Source organism: Bombina bombina, chromosome 9 (assembly GCF_027579735.1).
Source record: "Bombina bombina isolate aBomBom1 chromosome 9, aBomBom1.pri, whole genome shotgun sequence".
In the NCBI taxonomy this organism is placed as follows: domain Eukaryota; kingdom Metazoa; phylum Chordata; class Amphibia; order Anura; family Bombinatoridae; genus Bombina; species Bombina bombina.
The window spans coordinates 88,488,076-88,511,866 of NC_069507.1; the positions used below are offsets into that span (position 1 = coordinate 88,488,076).

Genomic DNA, 23,791 nt, shown 5'->3' on the forward strand with positions numbered 1-23,791 from the left:
GAAACTTTGGGGGTAGATTACAGCATCCGCTGCTTGATAAATCTACCCCATGGTATCTGTTCCTTATAGATATTCCATTATGCTGAAATTTTATATTGATACATTGATATATCTGCCTAATTGAATCTGCATTCATAGCATATTGTGTCAGATTATAGATTACTGGTAGACCAAAGAGCAGTCTAATTTATGGTCGCCTTGTACATTGAGTTTCATTTAGATAAAAAGCTTCAAACAGTTGTATGTTAAGGGATCCAATAGTGGTCCTGATGATTTTCATTGGAGAAAATTGTGTCATACTGAGATATCATTCCTGTTTTCTTACTTAGTAATATCATTATATTACATGCCTGTATTAAATGTAAAACTTAAATTAAAATGATATACTGTGTGTGTATATATATATATATATATGTGTGTGTGTGTGTCTATATGTATATATAAATATATGTGTGTGTGTGTATATAAATATATATATATATGTGTTTGTATATATATATATATATAAATATATGTGTGTGTGTATATATATAAATATAGGTGTGTGTGTATATGTATATATATATATATATATATATATATATAAAAATATATGTGTGTGTGTGTATATATATATAAATATATTTTGTGTGTGTGTATATATAAATATGTGTGTGTGTATATATATATAAATATATGTGTGTGTGTATATAAATATATGTGTGTGTGTATATAAATATATGTGTGTGTGTATATATAAATATATATGTGTGTGTATATATAAATATATATATGTGTGTGTATAAATATATATGTTTGTGTATATATAAATATATATGTTTGTGTATATATAAATATATGTGTGTGTGTGTATATAAATATATGTGTGTATTTATATATAAATATATATATGTGTGTATATATAAATATATATGTGTGTGTATATAAATATATATGTGTGTGTATATAAATATATATGTGTGTTTATATAAATATATATGTGTGTATATATAAATATATATGTGTGTGTATATAAATATATATATGTGTGTGTGTATATAAATATATATGTGTGTGTATATAAATATATATATATGTGTGTGTATAAATATATATGTGTGTGTGTATAAATATATAAGTGTGTGTATATAAATATATATGTGTGTGTATATATAAATATATATGTGTGTGTATATAAATATATATATGTGTGTGTATATATGTAAATATATATGTGTGTGCGTATAAATATATATGTGTGTGTGTATATATAAATATATATGTGTGTGCGTATAAATATATACGTGTATATATAAATATATATGTGTGTGTATATAAATATATATGTGTGTATATAAATATATATATGTGTGTATAAATATATATGTGTGTATAAATATATATGTGTGTGTATAAATATATATGTGTGTATATAAATATATATGTGTGTATAAATATATTTGTGTGTATATAAATATATGTGTGTGTATATAAATATATATGCGTGTGTATAAATATATATGTGTGTGTATAAATATATATGTGTGTATAAATATATTTGTGTGTATATAAATATATATGTGTGTATAAATATATATGTGTGTATATAAATATATATGTGTGTATATAAATATATATGTGTGTATATAAATATATATGTGTGTATAAATATATATGTGTGTATATAAATATATATGTGTGTATATAAATATATATGTGTGAATAAATATATATATGTGTGTATAAATATATATATGTGTGTGAATAAAAATATATATGTGTGTGAATATAAATATATATGTGTGTATATATAAATATATATGTGTGTGAATATAAATATATATGTGTGTGTATATAAATATATATGTGTGTATATAAATATATATGTGTGTGTATAAATATATTTGTGTGTATATAAATATATGTGTGTGTATATAAATATATGTGTGTGTACATAAATATATATGTGTGTGAATATAAATATATATGTGTGTATATAAATATATATGTGTGTGAATATAAATATATATGTGTGTGTATATAAATATATATGTGTGTATATAAATATATATGTGTGTGTATAAATATATATGTGTGTATAAATATATATGTGTGTATAAATATATATGTGTGTATAAATATATATGTGTGTGTAAATATATATGTGTGTATAAATATATATGTGTGTATAAATATATATGTGTGTATAAATATATATGTGTGTGTAAATATATATGTGTGTGTAAATATATATGTGTGTATAAATATATATGTGTGTATAAATATATATGTGTGTATATAAATATATATGTGTGTGTATAAATATATATGTGTGTATATAAATATATATGTGTGTATAAATATATATGTGTGTATATAAATATATATGTGTGTATATAAATATATATGTGTGTATAAATATATATGTGTGTGTATAAATATATATGTGTGTATATAAATATATATGTGTGTATATATAAATATATATTTGTGTGTGTGTATAAATATATATGTGTGTATAAATATATATGTGTGTGTATAAATATATATATGTGTGTATAAATATATATGTGTGTGTATAAATATATATGTGTGTATATAAATATATATGTGTGTATATATAAATATATATGTGTGTATATAAATATATATGTGTGTATATAAATATATATGTGTGTATATATAAATATATATATGTGTGTATATAAATATATATATGTGTGTATATATAAATATATATGTGTGTGTATATAAATATATATGTGTGTGTATATAAATATATATGTGTGTGTATATAAATATATATGTGTGTGTATATAAATATATATGTGTGTATAAATATATATGTGTGTGTATAAATATATATATGTGTGTATAAATATATATGTGTTTATATATAAATATATATGTGTGTGTATATAAATATATATGTGTGTGTATATAAATATATATGTGTATATATAAATATATATGTGTGTATAAATATATATGTGTGAATATAAATATATATATATGTGTGTGTATAAATATATATGTGTGTGTATAAATATATATGTGTGTGTATATAAATATATATGTGTGTATAAATATATATGTGTGTATAAATATATATGTGTGTGTATAAATATATATGTGTGTGTATAAATATATATGTGTGTGTATAAATATATATGTGTGTATATAAATATATATGTGTGTGTATATAAATATATATGTGTGTATAAATATATATGTGTGTGTATAAATATATATGTGTGTATATAAATATATATGTGTGTATATATAAATATATATGTGTGTGTATATAAATATATATGTGTGTATAAATATATATGTGTGTGTATAAATATATATGTGTGTATAAATATATATGTGTGTGTATAAATATATATGTGTGTATATAAATATATATGTGTGTATATATAAATATATATGTGTGTATATAAATATATATGTGTGTATATAAATATATATGTGTGTATATATAAATATATATGTGTGTGTATATAAATATATATGTGTGTGTATATAAATATATGTGTGTGTATATAAATATATATGTGTGTATATATAAATATATATGTGTGTGTATATAAATATATATGTGTGTATAAATATATATGTGTGTGTATAAATATATATATGTGTGTATAAATATATATGTGTTTATATATAAATATATATGTGTGTGTATATAAATATATATGTGTGTGTATATAAATATATATGTGTGTATATATAAATATATATGTGTGTGTATATAAATATATAAGTGTGTATAAATATATATGTGTGTGTATAAATATATATATGTGTGTATAAATATATATGTGTGTGTATATAAATATATATGTGTGTGTATATAAATATATATGTGTGTATATATAAATATATATGTGTGTGTATATAAATATATATGTGTGTGTATATAAATATATATGTGTGTATAAATATATATGTGTGTGTATATAAATATATATGTGTGTATAAATATATATGTGTGTGTATATAAATATATATATGTGTGTATAAATATATATGTGTGTGTATATAAATATATATGTGTGTGTATATAAATATATATGTGTGTATATATAAATATATATGTGTGTGTATATAAATATATATGTGTGTATAAATATATATGTGTGTGTATAAATATATATATGTGTGTATAAATATATATATGTGTGTATAAATATATATGTGTGTGTATATAAATATATATGTGTGTATAAATATATATGTGTGTGTATATAAATATATATGTGTGTATAAATATATATGTGTGTGTATATAAATATATATGTGTGTATAAATATATATGTGTGTGTATAAATATATATATGTGTGTATAAATATATATGTGTGTGTATAAATATATATATGTGTGTATAAATATATATGTGTGTGTATATAAATATATATGTGTGTGTATATAAATATATATGTGTGTATATATAAATATATATGTGTGTGTATATAAATATATATGTGTGTATAAATATATATGTGTGTGTATAAATATATATATGTGTGTATAAATATATATATGTGTGTATAAATATATATGTGTGTGTATATAAATATATATGTGTGTGTATAAATATATATGTGTGTATATAAATATATATATGTGTGTATAAATATATATATGTGTGTATAAATATATATGTGTGTGTATAAATATATATGTGTGTATATAAATATATATATGTGTATATAAATATATATATGTGTGTATAAATATATATGTGTGTGTATAAATATATATGTGTGTATATAAATATATATATATGTGTATATAAATATATATATGTGTGTATAAATATATATGTGTGTGTATAAATATATATGTGTGTGTATATAAATATATATGTGTGTGTATATAAATATATATATGTGTGTATAAATATATATGTGTGTGTATATAAATATATATGTGTGTGTATATAAATATATATATGTGTATATAAATATATATGTGTGTATAAATATATATGTGTGTGTATAAATATATATGTGTGTATATAAATATATATATGTGTGTATAAATATATATATGTGTGTATAAATATATATGTGTGTGTATAAATATATATGTGTGTATATAAATATATATATGTGTATATAAATATATATATGTGTGTATAAATATATATGTGTGTGTATATAAATATATATGTGTGTGTATAAATATATATGTGTGTATATAAATATATATATATATGTGTATATAAATATATATATGTGTGTATAAATATATATGTGTGTGTATAAATATATATGTGTGTATATAAATATATATATGTGTATATAAATATATATATGTGTGTATAAATATATATGTGTGTGTATAAATATATATGTGTGTGTATATAAATATATATATGTGTGTATAAATATATATGTGTGTGTATATAAATATATATGTGTGTGTATATAAATATATATATGTGTATATAAATATATATGTGTGTATAAATATATATGTGTGTGTATAAATATATATGTGTGTGTATAAATATATATGTGTGTGTATAAATATATATGTGTGTGTATATAAATATATATGTGTGTGTATATAAATATATATGTGTGTGTATAAATATATATGTGTGTGTATAAATATATATGTGTGTATATAAATATATATATGTGTGTATAAATATATATGTGTGCATAAATATATATGCGTGTGTATAAATATATATGTGTGTATATAAATATATATATATGTGTATATAAATATATATATGTGTGTATAAATATATATGTGTGTGTATATAAATATATATGTGTGTGTATAAATATATATGTGTGTATATAAATATATATATATGTGTATATAAATATATATATGTGTGTATAAATATATATGTGTGTGTATAAATATATATGTGTGTATATAAATATATATATGTGTATATAAATATATATATGTGTGTATAAATATATATGTGTTTATATATAAATATATATGTGTGTGTATATAAATATATATGTGTGTGTATATAAATATATATGTGTGTATATATAAATATATATGTGTGTGTATATAAATATATAAGTGTGTATAAATATATATGTGTGTGTATAAATATATATATGTGTGTATAAATATATATGTGTGTGTATATAAATATATATGTGTGTGTATATAAATATATATGTGTGTATATATAAATATATATGTGTGTGTATATAAATATATATGTGTGTGTATATAAATATATATGTGTGTATAAATATATATGTGTGTGTATATAAATATATATGTGTGTATAAATATATATGTGTGTGTATATAAATATATATATGTGTGTATAAATATATATGTGTGTGTATATAAATATATATGTGTGTGTATATAAATATATATGTGTGTATATATAAATATATATGTGTGTGTATATAAATATATATGTGTGTATAAATATATATGTGTGTGTATAAATATATATATGTGTGTATAAATATATATATGTGTGTATAAATATATATGTGTGTGTATATAAATATATATGTGTGTATAAATATATATGTGTGTGTATATAAATATATATGTGTGTATAAATATATATGTGTGTGTATATAAATATATATGTGTGTATAAATATATATGTGTGTGTATAAATATATATATGTGTGTATAAATATATATGTGTGTGTATAAATATATATATGTGTGTATAAATATATATGTGTGTGTATATAAATATATATGTGTGTGTATATAAATATATATGTGTGTATATATAAATATATATGTGTGTGTATATAAATATATATGTGTGTATAAATATATATGTGTGTGTATAAATATATATATGTGTGTATAAATATATATATGTGTGTATAAATATATATGTGTGTGTATATAAATATATATGTGTGTGTATAAATATATATGTGTGTATATAAATATATATATGTGTGTATAAATATATATATGTGTGTATAAATATATATGTGTGTGTATAAATATATATGTGTGTATATAAATATATATATGTGTATATAAATATATATATGTGTGTATAAATATATATGTGTGTGTATAAATATATATGTGTGTATATAAATATATATATATGTGTATATAAATATATATATGTGTGTATAAATATATATGTGTGTGTATAAATATATATGTGTGTGTATATAAATATATATGTGTGTGTATATAAATATATATATGTGTGTATAAATATATATGTGTGTGTATATAAATATATATGTGTGTGTATATAAATATATATATGTGTATATAAATATATATGTGTGTATAAATATATATGTGTGTGTATAAATATATATGTGTGTGTATAAATATATATGTGTGTATATAAATATATATATGTGTGTATAAATATATATATGTGTGTATAAATATATATGTGTGTGTATAAATATATATGTGTGTATATAAATATATATATGTGTATATAAATATATATATGTGTGTATAAATATATATGTGTGTGTATATAAATATATATGTGTGTGTATAAATATATATGTGTGTATATAAATATATATATATGTGTATATAAATATATATATGTGTGTATAAATATATATGTGTGTGTATAAATATATATGTGTGTATATAAATATATATATGTGTATATAAATATATATATGTGTGTATAAATATATATGTGTGTGTATAAATATATATGTGTGTGTATATAAATATATATATGTGTGTATAAATATATATGTGTGTGTATATAAATATATATGTGTGTGTATATAAATATATATATGTGTATATAAATATATATGTGTGTATAAATATATATGTGTGTGTATAAATATATATGTGTGTGTATAAATATATATGTGTGTGTATAAATATATATGTGTGTGTATATAAATATATATGTGTGTGTATATAAATATATATGTGTGTGTATAAATATATATGTGTGTGTATAAATATATATGTGTGTATATAAATATATATATGTGTGTATAAATATATATGTGTGCATAAATATATATGCGTGTGTATAAATATATATGTGTGTATATAAATATATATATATGTGTATATAAATATATATATGTGTGTATAAATATATATGTGTGTGTATATAAATATATATGTGTGTGTATAAATATATATGTGTGTATATAAATATATATATATGTGTATATAAATATATATATGTGTGTATAAATATATATGTGTGTGTATAAATATATATGTGTGTATATAAATATATATATGTGTATATAAATATATATATGTGTGTATAAATATATATGTGTGTGTATAAATATATATGTGTGTGTATAAACATATATGTGTGTATGTATAAATATATATGTGTGTGTATATAAATATATATGTGTGTGTATATAAAAATATATAGGTGTATATAAATATATATGTGTGTATAAATATATATATGTGTATATAAATATATATGTGTGTGTATAAATATATATGTGTGTGTATAAATATATATACATATACGTATATTGAGAACAGTACCTTTGTCTTGGAAAGAATAGGGGCTCCTCTGTCCAGCAGCATCTCCACAACTTGCTCATGCCCGCTCCTCGCTCCACAATGAAGAGGTGTCAGCCCATCCTAATAAAAATATGTTTTGTTTCCATTAGGATCAGTTTATAAAATGGCTTCAAAGAATCATAATTCAAAAACAAAATTATTTAAAATAAAATAGGTTAATAGTCTGATTTAGAATATTTAGTTGTAACACATTTATAATGTCTCATTAAAGGACCACTAAACACAGAAGAATTGCATAATCAACAAATACATAATCAAAAGATAATGCAAAAACACTTACGGCTAGATTACGAGTTTTTGTCGGTAAGGCTTGCGGTGCTAACGAGCAGTTTATGCTCACCGCTCACCTACAGAAAGCGCTGGTATTACAGGTTTTTACAAACCCGGCGTTAGCCGCAGAAAAGTAAGTGGAGAGCAAAATTTAGCTCCACATCTCACCTCAATACCAGCGCTGCTTACGGTAGCGGTGAGCTGGCAAAACGCGCTCGTGTACGATATCCCCATAGGAATCAATGGGGCAAAATCGGCTGAATAAAAACCTAACACCTTCAAAAAAGCAGCGTTCAGCTTCTAACGCAGCCCCATTGATTCCTAGGGGGAAATAAAATTTATGTCTACACCTAACACCCTAACAATGAACCACGAGTCTAAACACCCCTAATCTTACACTTATTAACCCCTAATCTGCCGTCCCCGACATCGAGACACCTGCTTTATATTATTAACCCCTAATCTGCTGCTCCGGACACCGCCGCCACCTACATTATACTTATGAACCCCTAATCTTCCGCCCCCAACATCGCCGACACCTACATACTATTTATTAACCCCTAATCTGCCGCCCCCAATGTCGCCGCCACCTAACCTAACTTATTAAACCCTAATCTGCCGCCGCCGCCAACGTCACCGCCACTATAATAAATATATTAACCCCTAAACCTAAGTCTAACCCTAACCCCCCCTAACTTAAATATAATTTAAAATAATCTAAATAAAATAACTTGAATTAACTAAATTATTCCTATTTAAAACTAATAGTTACATTGTAGCTAGCTTAGGGTTTATTTTTATTTTACTGGCAACTTTGTATTTATTTTAACTAGGTACAATAGTTAGGGTTAGACTTAGGTTTAGGGGTTAATACATTTAATATAGTGGCAGCGACGTTGGGGGCGGCAGATTAGGGGTTAATAAATGTAGGTAGGTGGCGGCAATGTTAGGGCCGGCAGATTAGGGGTTAATAATATTTAACTAGTGTTTGCGAGCCGGGAGTGCGGCGGTTTAGGGGTTAATATATTTATTAAAGTGGGGGCAATGTCCGGTTCGGCAGATTAGGGGTTAAAAATTTTAATTTAGTGTTTGCGATGTGGGGGGGGGGGTGTCGGTTTATGGGTTAATAGGTAGTTTATGGGTGTAGCAGATTTTTATTGGGACATATTTTAAAGTTTTCCTTACCACTGCATCATGTGACAGCCATCAGCCAATCACAACATGCATATACATAAATTCTGTGAATTTTTGCACATGCTCAGTAGTAGCTTGTTCCTCAGAAAATGTGCATGTAAAAATATTGTCACATTTAGATAATGGAAGTGAATTGGAAAGTTGTTTAAAATTATGAGTTCTGTCTAAATCATGAAAGTTTAATTTTGCCTTTAGTGCCCCTTTTAATTACAGTCAGACTGCCTAATGATAGGACCTCAGTATACTAAAAGCTTTCATTTGTATTAAGCATTAGGTAGTCATTAAAGCTATCACTTTTGATACAATTATTGCAAAAGGATTTATGGATTCTTCTAATACACTTATACATTTACTTTAAGGGACACAAAACCCACATTTTTTCTTTTATGATTCAGATGGAGTGTAAAATGAAAGAAAAAAAACTTTCCAATTATTTCTATTAGTAAATGTACTTTGTTCTCTTAGTATCCTTTGTTGAAAATCAGTCAGGAAGTTTTTGGAGCGTGCACGTATGTTATACATTTGCAAGAGCAAATGTCCCTGAGATTCAACAGGACAATATGAGCAGGTTAGTTACAAAAAGAAAGGGGGACATAGTTCTTAAAGGAGCATACTATTCAAAAGAAAGTTATTTTGTTGTCCCTTTAAGTGATGTTACTAGTCTTTTTTTTTTTTTTTTTTAAATAGTCAAGGAGTCAAACAACACTAATATTAGTAGACACGTTTGATTGATTTCTGTTCGTATGCCTTGAAGACAGATTGCACCATGTAAAAATTGTATTTTATTTATTTATTTAGATTGATTTAAAAGTTGTAAACAAGAACAAAGGACAATATTTAAACTTTATTTATAAGGTGGGTATGAGAGCATACAGCATCACAATGGTATTGAAATGAGGAACAAGTAAACACGGAACTCTTAAACCTGCTGGTTTTATTTATTAACATGGGTTCCATACAAATAATATTTCAGTTTATTATATTAATAATTAGAGTGAGTTTGGGATCAGTAATTCCCTATATATATTTTATTTGTGGGTTTCTATAACAAAAACAAATATAGGATGGAGTAATTTCTATAAGATATCAGTATCCTTCAATTTTTGTGTTTTATTTTACCGAATTTTAAACAATTTTTATTTTAATCTCAAATCCTATTTTATCAGAGTTAGGCAATTCAGGAATCTGCACAACTGCAATGTAACATCTATGATTAAATAACTTGTATGATCATTCTTATGACTAGCTAGACAGAACATTCTGGGCGCGATCCGATATCGATCGCAGTTTGCGGCGCAAGCGAGGGAACCGGCGTCGCCCGCAGTTTCAGCTCGCAACTCGAGCCATCCCATATAGGTCGCCGTCAGATGCTAACGTGCCGTAAGTCTCACAAACCAGCGATGTCCAGAAATCTGCGTAAGTACAAATTTCTGGCGTCACCAGTGACTTGCGCCACGTTAGAATCTGCCGGCGCCTATAAAACCTGACTAAAGTCTAAAACACCCGCACTGTCTAACACGCCTCCCTAACATAGCCTGCACTGTCTAACACGCCTCCCTAACATAGCCCGCACTGTCTAACCCTCTATCCGCTATCCCCCCTCACTATCCTAACAATAAAAAAGCTATTAACCCCTAAACCGCCGCTCCTTTACCCCGCCGCAACCTAATAAAGTTATTAACCCCTAAACCGCCGCTCCCGTACCCCGCCGCCAGCTATATTATATCTATAACCCCCTAAAGTGAGCCCCTAACACCGCCGCCATCTATATTAAAATTATTAACCCCTAATGTAAGCCCCTTACACCGCCGCCATCTCTATTAAAATGATTAACCCCTAATTTAATCTACCTACCCCGCCGCCAGCTATATTATCTATATTAACCCTAAGTATATTATAGTTAATATAGGTATTACATTATATATATTAACTATATTAACCCTAATTATATTAGGGTTAATATAGTTACTATAGTATTTATATTAACTATATTAATTCTATCTAACCCTAACTAAATTTATATTAAATTAATCTAATTAATTTATAAACTAAAATATTCCTATTTAAATCTAAATACTTACCTATAAAATAAACCCTAAGATAGCTACAATATAATTAATAATTACATTGTAGCTATGTTAGGGTTAATATTTATTTTACAGGTAAATTGTTAATTATTTTAACTAGGTATAATAGATATTAAATAGTTATTAACTATTTAATATCTACCTAGTTAAAATAATTACCCAATTACCTGTAAAATAAATCCTAACCTAAGTTATAAATACACCTACACTATCAATAAATTAAATAAAGTACAAACATCAATCTAAAAATACAATTAAATTAACTAAACTAAATTACAAAAAAAACCAAACACTAAATTACAAAAAATAAAAAAAAGATTACAAGATTTTTAAGCTAATTACACCTATTCTAAGCCCCCTAATAAAATAATAAACCCCCAAAATAAAAAAAATTCCCTGCCCTATTCTAAATTAAACATATTTCAAAGCTCTTTACCTTACCAGCCCTTAAAAGGGCCTTTTGTGGGGCATGCCCCAAAGAATTCAGCTCTTTTGCATTCAACAAATACAATCTCCCCCCCCCCATTACAACCCACCACCCACATACCCCTATTCTAAACCCACCCAAACCCCCCTTAAAAAAGCCTAACACTACCCCCCTGAAGATCTCCCTACCTTGTCTTCACCACACCGGGCCGAACTCCTGATCCGATCCGGGCGATGTCGTCCTCCAAGCGGCAAAGAAGAATTCTTCCTCCGGCGACGTCTTCCTCCAAGCGGCAGCAAAGTCTTCATTCTTCCGGCGGCATCTTCAATCTTCTTTCTTCGCTCCGCCGCCGCGGAGCATCCATCCCGGCCGACTGCTAAACTTGGAATGAGGTACCTTTAAATGACGTCATCCAAGATGGCGTCCGCCGAATTCCGATTGGCTGATAGGATTCTATCAGCCAATCGGAATTAAGTTAAAAAAATCTGATTGGCTGATTGAATCAGCCAATCAGATTCAAGTTCAATCCGATTGGCTGATCCAATCAGCCAATCAGATTGAGCTCGCATTCTATTGGCTGTTCCGATCAGCCAATAGAATGAGAGCTCAATCTGATTGGCTGATTGGATCAGCCAATCGGATTGAACTTGAATCTGATTGGCTGATTCAATCAGCCAATCAGAATTTTTTAACTTAATTCCGATTGGCTGATAGAATCCTATCAGCCAATCGGAATTCGGCGGACGCCATCTTGGATGACGTCATTTAAAGGTACATCATTCCAAGTTCAGCAGTCGGCCGGGATGGATGCTCCGCGGCGGCGGAGCGAAGAAAGAAGATTGAAGATGCCGCCGGAAGAATGAAGACTTTGCTGCCGCTTGGAGGAAGACGTCGCCGGAGGAAGAATTCTTCTTTGCCGCTTGGAGGAAGACATCGCCGGAGGAAGAATTCTTCTTTGCCGCTTGGAGGAAGACATCGCCCGGATCGGATCAGGAGTTCGGCCCGGTGTGATGAAGACAAGGTAGGGAGATCTTCAGGGGGGTAGTGTTAGGCTTTTTTAAGGGGGGTTTGGGTGGGTTTAGAATAGGGGTATGTGGGTGGTGGGTTGTAATGGGGGGGGGGGATTGTATTTGTTGAATGCAAAAGAGCTGAATTCTTTGGGGCATGCCCCACAAAAGGCCCTTTTAAGGGCTGGTAAGGTAAAGAGCTTTGAAATATGTTTAATTTAGAATAGGGCAGGGAATTTTTTTTATTTTGGGGGTTTATTATTTTATTAGGGGGCTTAGAATAGGTGTAATTAGCTTAAAAATCTTGTAATCTTTTTTTTATTTTTTGTAATTTAGTGTTTGTTTTTTTTTGTAATTTAGTTTAGTTAATTTAATTGTATTTTTAGATTGATGTTTGTACTTTATTTAATTTATTGATAGTGTAGGTGTATTTATAACTTAGGTTAGGATTTATTTTACAGGTAATTGGGTAATTATTTTAACTAGGTAGATATTAAATAGTTAATAACTATTTAATATCTATTATACCTAGTTAAAATAATTAACAATTTACCTGTAAAATAAATATTAACCCTAACATAGCTACAATGTAATTATTAATTATATTGTAGCTATCTTAGGGTTTATTTTATAGGTAAGTATTTAGATTTAAATAGGAATATTTTAGTTTATAAATTAATTAGATTAATTTAATATAAATATAGTTAGGGGTGTTAGTGTTAGATAGAGTTAATATAGTTAATATAAATACTATAGTAACTATATTAACCCTAATATAATTAGGGTTAATATAGTTAATATATATAATGTAATAACTATATTAACTATAATATACTTAGGGTTAATATAGATAATATAGCTGGCGGCGGGGTAGGTAGATTAAATTAGGGGTTAATCATTTTAATAGAGATGGGGGCGGTGTAAGGGGCTTACATTAGGGGTTAATAATATTAATATAGCTGGCGGCGGTATAGGGGGATTAGATTAGGGGTTAATAATTTTTATATAGGTGGCGGCGGTGTAAGGGGTCAGATTAGGGGATAGATAAGGTAGATGGCGGCGGTTTTAGAGGCTCACGGTAGGGGGTTAGTTTATGTAGATGGCGGCGGGGTCCGGGAGCGGCGGTTTAGGGGGTAATAACTTTATTAGGGATTTCGGGGGGGGGGGGGATCGCGGTTGACAGGAAGATAGACATTGCGCATGCGTTAGGTGTTAGGATTATTTTAGCAGATCGCGGTTGACAGGGAGATAGACATTGCGCATGCGTTAGGTGTTAGGATTATTTTAGCAGATCGCGGTTGACAGGGAGATAGACATTGCGCATGCGTTAGGTGTTAGGTTTATTTTCTAGTTAGTTTAGGGAGTTACGGGGCTCCAATAGTCAGCGTAAGGCTTCTTACGGCTGCTTTTTGTGGCGAGGTGAAAATGGAGTAAGTTTTCTCCATTTTCGCCACGTAAGTCCTTACGCTGCATATTGGATACCAAACTGCGCGGGTTTGGTATACCTGCCTATGGCCCAAAAAACTGCGGGCGACGGCAGAAATATACGCGCGTAACTTCTAGCTTACGCCGTATATAGGATACCAAATCCGCGCAATTATTGGCGTCGCCGGCTTTTGCGGGCGACGATTTTTATCGGATCAACCCCTCTGAAAGCTGTTTGCATGATTTAGTACCAAAATCAGAATACATAGAAATCTGTTTATTATATTACATAGCTGTTGAGAGGTCTATTATTAGTTTTTATAGCTTTAAAAACACAGTTTGTCTCAAAGGTAATTATTTATTGTTTTTTCTTTTCTTCAAGGAAACCCTCTCCTGGTAGCTAGTAGTTTCTCTGCTTTAATCATCTTAACACTGGGACAAAGCCAACTCAATTGCTTGTCATAGCAGCATGAGAACACCAGTTAAGTCTTTATGAAAACAAGGATTTTAGTAATTATAGTCAATTATTGAGCAGAATACCAGCCACCACATTAACATAACCTGCGTACTACAACAGTGTATGGGACATTTTACACGCAGAAACCGTATTTAAACATTAAATAATATTAGTTGAGTTTAGGTAATCCATGGAATACTCTATAAAAAGTAGCATTTCAATCAAAATCAAACATAGATTAATTACGTCTTTGAATAGAAACATATTTGCAATATACATGTATTGGCAAAAAAGTTTCTATTAAAATTTACCACCGTTTTAGTGTTAACATTTTTCTCTGCATGTTCATGTGAAGCATAGTGAGGTATTCTCAGTGCACCAGCATTTAAATACTACAGCTGCTCAGAGCACCAGTGGGGCTTGTGTCATGTCAGCAATTAACAAACTGACGGCCAGATTACGAGTTTTGCGTTATGAGCGACTCGGTAATAACTTGCAAGTTATTTCCACCGCTCACCTTTAATAGCGCTGCTATTACAGGTTTGCAAAAACCCGGCGTTAGCAGGCAATATGGCAGCGTTGAGCTCCATACCGCACACAAATACCAGCGCTGCTTTGAGCTGGTTTTACGTGCTCATGCACGATTTCCCCATAGACATCAATGGGGAGAGACAGCTAAAAAAAAAGCCTAACTCCTGCAATAAAGGAGCGTAAAGTTCCGTAACGCAGCCCCATTGATTCCTATGGGGAAAGAAAATTTATGTTTACACCTAACACCCTAACATAAACCCTGAGTCTAAACACCCCAAATCTTCTGCCCTGACATCGCCGACACCTACATTACACTTATTAACCCCTAATCTGCCGCCCCCGACATCGCCGCAACCTACCACCACTTATTAACCCCTAATCTGCCGCCCCAATGTCGCTGCCACCTACATAAATTTATTAACCCCTAATCTGCTGCCCCCAACGTCGCCGCCGCCACTATACTTAAGTTATTAACCCCTAAACCTCTGGCCTCCCACATCACTAACACTAAATAAATATATTAACCCCTAAACCTAAGTCTAACCCTAACACCCCTAACTTTAATATAATTAAAATAAATCTAAATAAAAATTACTATCATTAACTAAATAATTCCTATTTAAAACTAAACACTTACCTATAAAATAAACCCTAAGCTTGCTACAATATAACTAATAGTTACATTGTAGCTAGCTTAGGTTTTATTTTTATTTCACAGGTAAGTTTGAATTTATTTTAACTAGGTAGACTAGTTAGTAAATAGTTATTAACTATTTACTAGCTAAATAGTTAAAATAAATACAGTTACCTGTAAAATAAAACCTAACCTGTCTTACACTAACACCTAACATTACACTAAAATTAAATAAATTACATTAATTAAATACAATTAACTAAATTACAAAAATAAAATAAACACTAAATTGCTCAAAATAAAATAGAAATGATCAAATATTTAAACTAATTACACCTAATCTAATAGCCCTATCAAAATAAAAAAGCCCCCCCCAAAATAAAAAAAACCCTAGCCTAAACTAAACTGCCAATAGCCCTAAAAAGGACCCTTTGCGGGGCATTGCCCCAAAGAAATCAGCTCTTTTACCTGTAAAAAAAAATACAAACAACCCCCAACAGTAGAACCCACCACCCACACAACCAAACCCCCCAAATAAAATCCTATCTAAAAAACCTAAGCTCCCCATTGCCCTGAAAAGGGCATTTGGATGGGCATTGCCCTTAAAATAGCATTTAGCTTTTTTCGTTGCCCAAACCCCTAATCTAAAAATAAAACCCACGCAATAAACCCTTAATAAAACCTAACACTAACCCCCGAAGATCCACTTATAGTTTTTGAAGACCGGACATCCATCCTCATCAAGCCGGGAGAAGTCTTCATCCAAGTGGCAGAATTCCTCAACAAAGCTGGGAGAAGTCTTCATCTAAGCAGCAAGAAGTTGTCCTCCAGGCAGGAAGAAGTCTTCATCCAGACGCCATCTTCTATCGTCATCCTTTCGACGCGGAGCGGTTCCATTTTCAAGACATCCGGCGCAGAGCATCCTCTTCTTTGAATCCTCTTGAAGAATGAAGGTTCTTTTAAACGACGTCATCCAAGATGGCATCTCTTGAATTCCTATTGGTTGATAGAATTCTATCAGCCAATCGGAATTAAAGGGTAAAAAATCCTATTGGCTGAAGCAATCAGACAATAGGATTGAGCGTCAATCCTATCCTATTGGCTCATCCAATCAGCCAATAGAATTAAGCTTGCATTCTATTGGCTGTTTCAATCAGCCAATAGAATGCATGCTCAATCCTATTGGCTGATTGGATCAGCCGATAGGATTTTTTACCCTTTAATTCCGATTGGCTGATAGAATTCTATCAGCCAATCGGAATTCAAGGGACGCCATCTTGGATGACGTCATTTAAAGGAACCTTCATGATAATAACCATCATTCTTCAAGAGGTTTTATTAAGGGTTTATTGGGTGGGTTTTATTTTTAGATTAGGGGATTGAGCAACGAAAAAGAGCTAAATGCCCTTTTCAGGGAAATGGGGAGCTTAGGTTTTTTAGATAGGGTTTTATTTGGGGGGTTTGGTTGTGTGGGTGGTGGGTTTTACTGTTTGGGGTTGTTTGTATTATTTTTTTTACAGGTAAAAGGGCTGATTTCTTTAGGGCAATGCCCTGCAAAAGGCCCTTTTAAGGGCTATTAGCAGTTTAGTTTAGGCTAGTGTTTTTTTTATTTTGGGGGGGTTAATTTGATAGGGCTATTAGATTAGGTGTAATTGGTTTAAATATTTGATAATTTCTTTTTTATTTTGTTTAATTTAGTTAATTGCATTTTATTAATGTAATTTATTTAATTTTAGTGTAATGTTAGGTGTTAGTGAAAGACAGGTTAGGTTTTATTTTACAGGTAAATTTGAATTTATTTAAACTAGGTAGCTAGTAAATAGTTAATGACTATTTACTAACTATTCTACCTAGTTAAAATAAATACACACTTAGCTGTGAAATAAAAATAAAGCATAAGCTAGATACAATATAACTATTAGTTATATTGTAGCTAGCTTAGGGTTTATTTTACAGGTAAGTATTTAGTCTTAAATAGGTATTATTTAGGTAATAATAGTAGGTTTTATTTAGATTTATTTTAATTATATTAAAGTTAGGGGTGTTAGGGTTAGACTTGGGTTAGGGGTTAATATATTTATTTAGTGTTAGTGATGTGGGAGGCCAGAGGTTTAGGAGTTAATAACTTTAGCATAGTGGCGGCGACATTGGGGGCAGCAGATTAGGGGTTAATAATATTTAACTAGTGTTTACGATGCGGGAGTGCAGCGGTTTAGAGGTTGATATGTTTTTTATAGTGGCGGCGATGTCCAGAGAGGCAGATTAGGGGTTAATAATTTTATTTTAGTGTTTGCGTGAGGGCCTCGGTTTAGGGGTTAATAGGTAGTTTATGGGTGTTAGTGTACTTTGTAACACTTTAGTTATGAGTTTTATGTTACAGCTTTGTAGCGTAAAACCCATAACTACTGACTTTCAGTTTACGGTATGGATCTTGTAGTTATGGGCTGTACCGCTAACTTTTTGGCTGGACAGGCAAACTCGTAATACCGGCGCTGTGGAAGTCCCATTGAAAAGGACTTTTTAAAAAGTGCGGTAGTTTCGTTGGTTGACGGCCACAAAAGTGTGCGGTAGAGCTATACCTACAAGACTTGTAATAGCAGCGGTAGTGAAAAAGAGCCATAACGCTGATTTTTCACTCATAACGCAAAACTCATAATCTAGCCGTGAGTCATTAACAGACGGTACAAGCACCTTAGGCTCTTTGAGCAAGTGCTGTGTTTAAAATACTAGTGCATGGTGCATACTTCAATACAATACCAGCCACCACATTAACATAACTTGCGTACTACAACAGTGTATGGGAAAATGTTCATGCAAAGACCATACTTAAACATTAACTAATATTAGGTGTGTTTAGGTAACCCATTGAGTACTCTATTAAAGGGGCATGAAGGTCAAAATGAAACTTTCATGGTTCAGATACAGCATTACATTTTAAAAGTTTTTTTTAAATTTACTTCTGTTAAATTTATATTGTTCTCTTTGTATTCTTTGATACTAATGGACTAGTGGGAGCTAGCTGGTGACTACACATATGTCTTTTGTCACTGGCTCACCAGATGTGTTTAGCTTGGTTTCAGTAGTGCATTGCTGCTTTGGAGCTGACTTAAACTATGGCCCCAAGTTATCAAGATCTGTCGGACCTGATCCGACAGTGCGGATCAGGTCCGACAGACCTCGCTGAATACAGCGAGCAATACGCTCGCCGTATTCAGCATTTCACCAGCAGCTCACAAGAGCTGCTGGTGCAACGCCGCCCCCTGCAGACTCGCGGCCAATAGGCCGTCAGCAGGGGGATGTCAATCAACCCGATCGTACTCGATCTCGTTGATTTCCGGCGATGTCTGTCAGCCTGCTCAGAGCAGGCGGACAGGTTATGGATCAGCGGTCTTTGTGACCGCTGCTTCATAACTGCTGTTTCTGGCGAGTCTGAAGACTCGCCAGAAACAGGGGCCATTAAGCACCTTACGGAGCTTGATAACTAGAGGCCTATGTGTCTGACTGCTTTGCATAGGATATGCACATATGAGTTAATAACAAACTCCCGAAAATGCATCTTGAATTCTGGCCTAATTTTGAATCGAGTTACTTGAGTGATCACAATGCTATATTACATAATTTTTTAAAAACCCACCACCACAAACACGTTTTCAACAGAAAAGCTCCTGAAAATGACTTTTTGAGTATTAACTACCGGTTTCCTAAATAAAAAACTGAGAGGTCTCCTGAAACTGACTCATACAATAGCCCATTCACACCTCTTAAGGTTACAGAAAAAGCTCTATTCATTGAATTCCTTTGTTCACTTGGCTAGGAAAATACTAATTTACATGTGTGACATTAATCTATTGTCCTCACACTCAGTATCCATATGAATGCCATATGTCTCTTGGCAAGATGGACAGACTTCTATAGGGACTTCAGGACAACAACATCTATAAATGGTGGGATTTTATACTTAATTTTTCATAATTGATTGTATTTCTCATTCTCACTGCCGTGATTGTCACTGATAGTACTGGCATTATAAAAATTGTGTTTTTAAAGGAGATTGTTTAGTTTTCAGAGTTAACTATTTCAAACCGTTTCCATCCGCACCACTGCTAACCGATCTAAATGCAATTGGGTTATCTGGATGGGCAGATTGTGCACTGTTTTCCTATTGCTATATGGGTGTTTGACAACTTTCATAAGAATTATTTTAAACTATATTTAATAGTTTGCTAAATTTGCCTGGTTTTATTTGGTGTGAACTGTAAACAATACGGCGGATATGACTCAATGCAAAGGACATAATAACTTTTTGTTTTTCTTTTTTTACAGGATTTTCACTCTTTTTAAACCGTATTGAAAACGACATACTTGAAAACGAGAGAAATCTCAATGTATCCTTCCTGGTAAAATATTTTAAAAATAAAATAAATTTCGTGACCCTGCAGTCTTGCTGCTTGGTATTTTTCTAAAAGACCCTTAAAAGTTATGCAATCTTGAATGCGTTTTTATAGGAGATGAGCCTCCAAGCATTCTCATTTACGACAGTGCATGCATTATTGAACTTGTAATCTGGAACAAGCATTCGTGACTGTGACTTCAATAATATATGCACTGTCGTGAATGAGCTTTGACTTAGCATGCGTGCTGCTCCTGAGTCTACCTAGCTATGATTTTCAACAAACAATACCAAATGAATGAATCAAATTAGAAGATAAAAGTAAATTTAATGTTATATAAAATGATATGAATCATGACAGTTACATTTTACTTTACTTTCTCTTTAAAAGTAATACAAGCATAAGAAAAACAAATAATATATAGAAACATAACTTTTGATTACAGATAATAAAATAAAAACAAAAAAAACCCATAAAATGAATTAGTTATGTCTGAAGTGCAAGATTAAAGGGACATGCTACCTATATGCTAAAATACTTAAATGTGATGCATCATATCTGTAAAAAGCTGGCTAGAAAAACATAATTTATGTAAGAACTTACCTGATAAATTCATTTCTTTCATATTAGCAAGAGTCCATGAGTTAGTGACGTATGGGATATACATTCCTACCAGGAGGGGCAAAGTTTCCCAAACCTCAAAATGCCTATAAATACACCCCTCACCACACCCACAAATCAGTTTAACGAATAGCCAAGAAGTGGGGTGATAAGAAAAAAGTGTGAAAGCATAAAAAATAAGGAATTGGAATAATTGTGCTTTATACAAAAAAATCATAACCACCACAAAAAAGGGTGGGCCTCATGGACTCTTGCTAATATGAAAGAAATGAATTTATCAGGTAAGTTCTTACATAAATTATGTTTTCTTTCATGTAATTAGCAAGAGTCCATGAGTTAGTGACGTATGGGATAATAAATACCCAAGATGTGGAACTTCCACGCAAGAGTCACTAGAGAGGGAGGGATAAAATAAAGACAGACAATTCTGCTGAAAAAATAATACACACTCCAAAAGAAAGTTTTAATCTTATAATGAAAAAAACTGAAATTATAAGCAGAAGAATCAAACTGAAACAGCTGCCTGAAGTACTTTTCTACCAAATACTGCTTCAGAAGAAGAAAACACATCAAAATGGTAGAATTTAGTAAAAGTATGCAAAGAAGACCAAGTGGCTGCTTTGCAAATCTGATCAACCGAAGCTTCATTCCTAAACGCCCAGGAAGTAGAAACTGACCTAGTAGAATGAGCTGTAATCCTTTGAGGCAGAGTTTTACCCGACTCAACATAAGCATGATGAATCAAAGATTTTAACCAAGATGCCAAAGAAATGGCAGAGGCCTTCTGACCTTTCCTGGAACCAGAAAAGATAACAAATAGACTAGAAGTCTTTCGGAAATCTTTAGTAGCTTCAACATAATATTTCAAAGCTCTAACTACATCCAAAGAATGCCACGATCTTTCCTTAGAATTCTTAGGATTAGGACACAATGAAGGAACCACAATTTCTCTACTAATGTTGTTAGAGTTCACAACTTTAGGTAAAAATTTAAATGAAGTCCGCAACACCGCCTTATCCTGATGAAAAATCAGAAAAGGAGATTCACAAGAAAGAGCAGATAACTCTGAAACTCTTCTAGCAGAAGAGATGGCCAAAAGGAACAGAACTTTCCAAGAAAGTAATTTATTGTCCAGAGAATGCATAGGTTCAAAAGGAGGAGCTTGTAAAGCCCCCAGAACCAAATTCAAACTCCAAGGAGGAGAGATTGACTTAATGACAGGTTTTATACGAACCAAAGCCTGTACAAAACAATGAATATCAGGAAGATTAGCAATCTTTCTGTGAAACAACACAGAAAGAGCAGAAATTTGTCCTTTCAAAGAACTTGCAGACAAACCTTTATCCAGACCATCCTGAAGAAATTGTAAAATTCTAGGAATTCTAAAAGAATGCCAGGAAAATTGATGAGAAGAGCACCAAGAAATGTAAGTCTTCCAGACTCGATAATATATCTTCCTAGACACAGATTTACGAGCCTGTAACATAGTATTAATTACGGAGTCAGAGAAACCTCTATGACTGAGAATCAAGCGTTCAATCTCCATACCTTCAAATTTAATGATTTGAGATGCTGATGGAAAAAAGGGCCTTGAGATAGAAGTTCTGGTCTTAACGGAAGAGTCCAAGGTTGGCAAGTAGCCATCTGAACAAGATCCGCATACCAAAACCTGTGAGGCCATGCTGGAGCCACCAGCAGAACAAACGAACGCTCTTTTAGAATCTTGGAGATCACTCTTGGAAGTAGAACCAGAGGTGGAAAGATATAGGCAGGATGATACTTCCAAGGAAGTGACAATGCATCTACTGCCTCCGCCTGAGGATCCCTGGATCTGGACAGATACCTGGGAAGTTTCTTGTTTAGATGAGAAGCCATTAGATCTATTTCTGGAAGACCCCAGATTTGAACAATCTGAAGAAACACCTCTGGGTGAAGAGACCATTCGCCCGGATGTAACACCTGTCGACTGAGATAATCCGCTTCCCAATTGTCTACACCTGGGATGTGAACCGCAGAAATTAGACAGGAGCTGGATTCCGCCCAAGCAAGTATCCGAGATACTTCTTTCATAGCCAGAGGACTGTGAGTCCCCCCTTGATGATTGACATATGCCACGGTTGTGACATTGTCCGTCTGAAAACAAATGAACGATTCTCTCTTCAGAAGAGGCCACGACTGAAGAGCTCTGAAAATCGCACAGAGTTCCAAAATGTTGATGGGTAA

At 30.5% G+C, this 23,791-nt stretch overlaps 1 protein-coding gene across 5 annotated transcripts in view; it reads right to left on the reverse strand.

Annotated features, from left to right (window-relative positions):
• The window catches only part of ANK3 (ankyrin 3), a 1,320,989-nt gene that overhangs the window by 360,247 nt on the left and 936,951 nt on the right, over nucleotides 1-23,791 (reverse strand). For all 5 annotated transcript variants that reach the window (XM_053692249.1, XM_053692250.1, XM_053692246.1 and 2 more), the window contains exon 10: nucleotides 8,486-8,584. In XM_053692249.1, coding sequence (XP_053548224.1) covers nucleotides 8,486-8,584 — 99 coding nt within the window. The remainder of the gene's footprint in view (nucleotides 1-8,485; nucleotides 8,585-23,791) is intronic.